The sequence below is a fragment of the Dipodomys ordii genome, unplaced genomic scaffold, assembly GCF_000151885.1.
Source record: "Dipodomys ordii isolate 6190 unplaced genomic scaffold, Dord_2.0 Scaffold54, whole genome shotgun sequence".
In the NCBI taxonomy this organism is placed as follows: Eukaryota; Metazoa; Chordata; class Mammalia; order Rodentia; family Heteromyidae; genus Dipodomys; species Dipodomys ordii.
In genome coordinates, this window is record NW_012267270.1 from 1,002,181 (window position 1) to 1,002,729 (window position 549).

A 549-nucleotide genomic window follows, 5' to 3' on the forward strand; every position below is an offset into this window, starting at 1 on the left:
CCCTGCTCCCCACAGGAACCTGCCATCGCTGGGATCCCGGACCCGACGCGGACTCCACGGGCGCTCCTCAGAATCTGATGCAACCACCGCCCCGGAAGTCCCGCCCCGCCGGCCGTCTTCCGGGAGCGCCGGTCGCTAGGCAACGCGGCAGGGACGCAGCCGCGCGGGGCATGCCGGGCGTCCGGGTTGGGTTGCTGGCGGGTCGGCGAGCCCGGCGGGCGGCGCTGGCGGGACGCCCTGACCCCGGGCCGGGCGCTGCGGGCCCCACGAGTTCAGAGGGAGCCGCCCGCCGAGGCTGGCTCAGGGCCGAACCGACGGCGTCCCGACAGCTGTCCCACCCAGGGGGTGGGTCCCGGAGGACGGCGCGAGAGCAGAGGCCGTGGAGCTGGGCGTCTTGGCTCCTGCCTGGAATGCCAGCTGCTCAGCGGGCCGAGATCTGAGGACCACGGTTCAAAGCCAGCCTGCGCAGGAAGGTCTGAGACTCCAAAGCAAAAAGCTGGAAGTGGCTCTGTGGTTCAAGTGGTAGAGGGCCAGCCCTGGGTGAAGAAG

The 549-nt window shown here is 71.6% G+C and overlaps 1 protein-coding gene across 1 annotated transcript in view; it reads right to left on the reverse strand.

Moving 5' to 3' along the window:
• Cars (cysteinyl-tRNA synthetase) overlaps nt 1–79 on the reverse strand; it is a 39,240-nt gene extending 39,161 nt beyond the window's left edge. The window contains exon 1 of the mRNA XM_013021223.1: nt 1–79. Within this exon, the coding sequence (XP_012876677.1) occupies nt 1–26 (26 nt within the window). The 5' untranslated portion in view covers nt 27–79.
• Between the last annotated feature and the right edge of the window lie 470 nt (nt 80–549).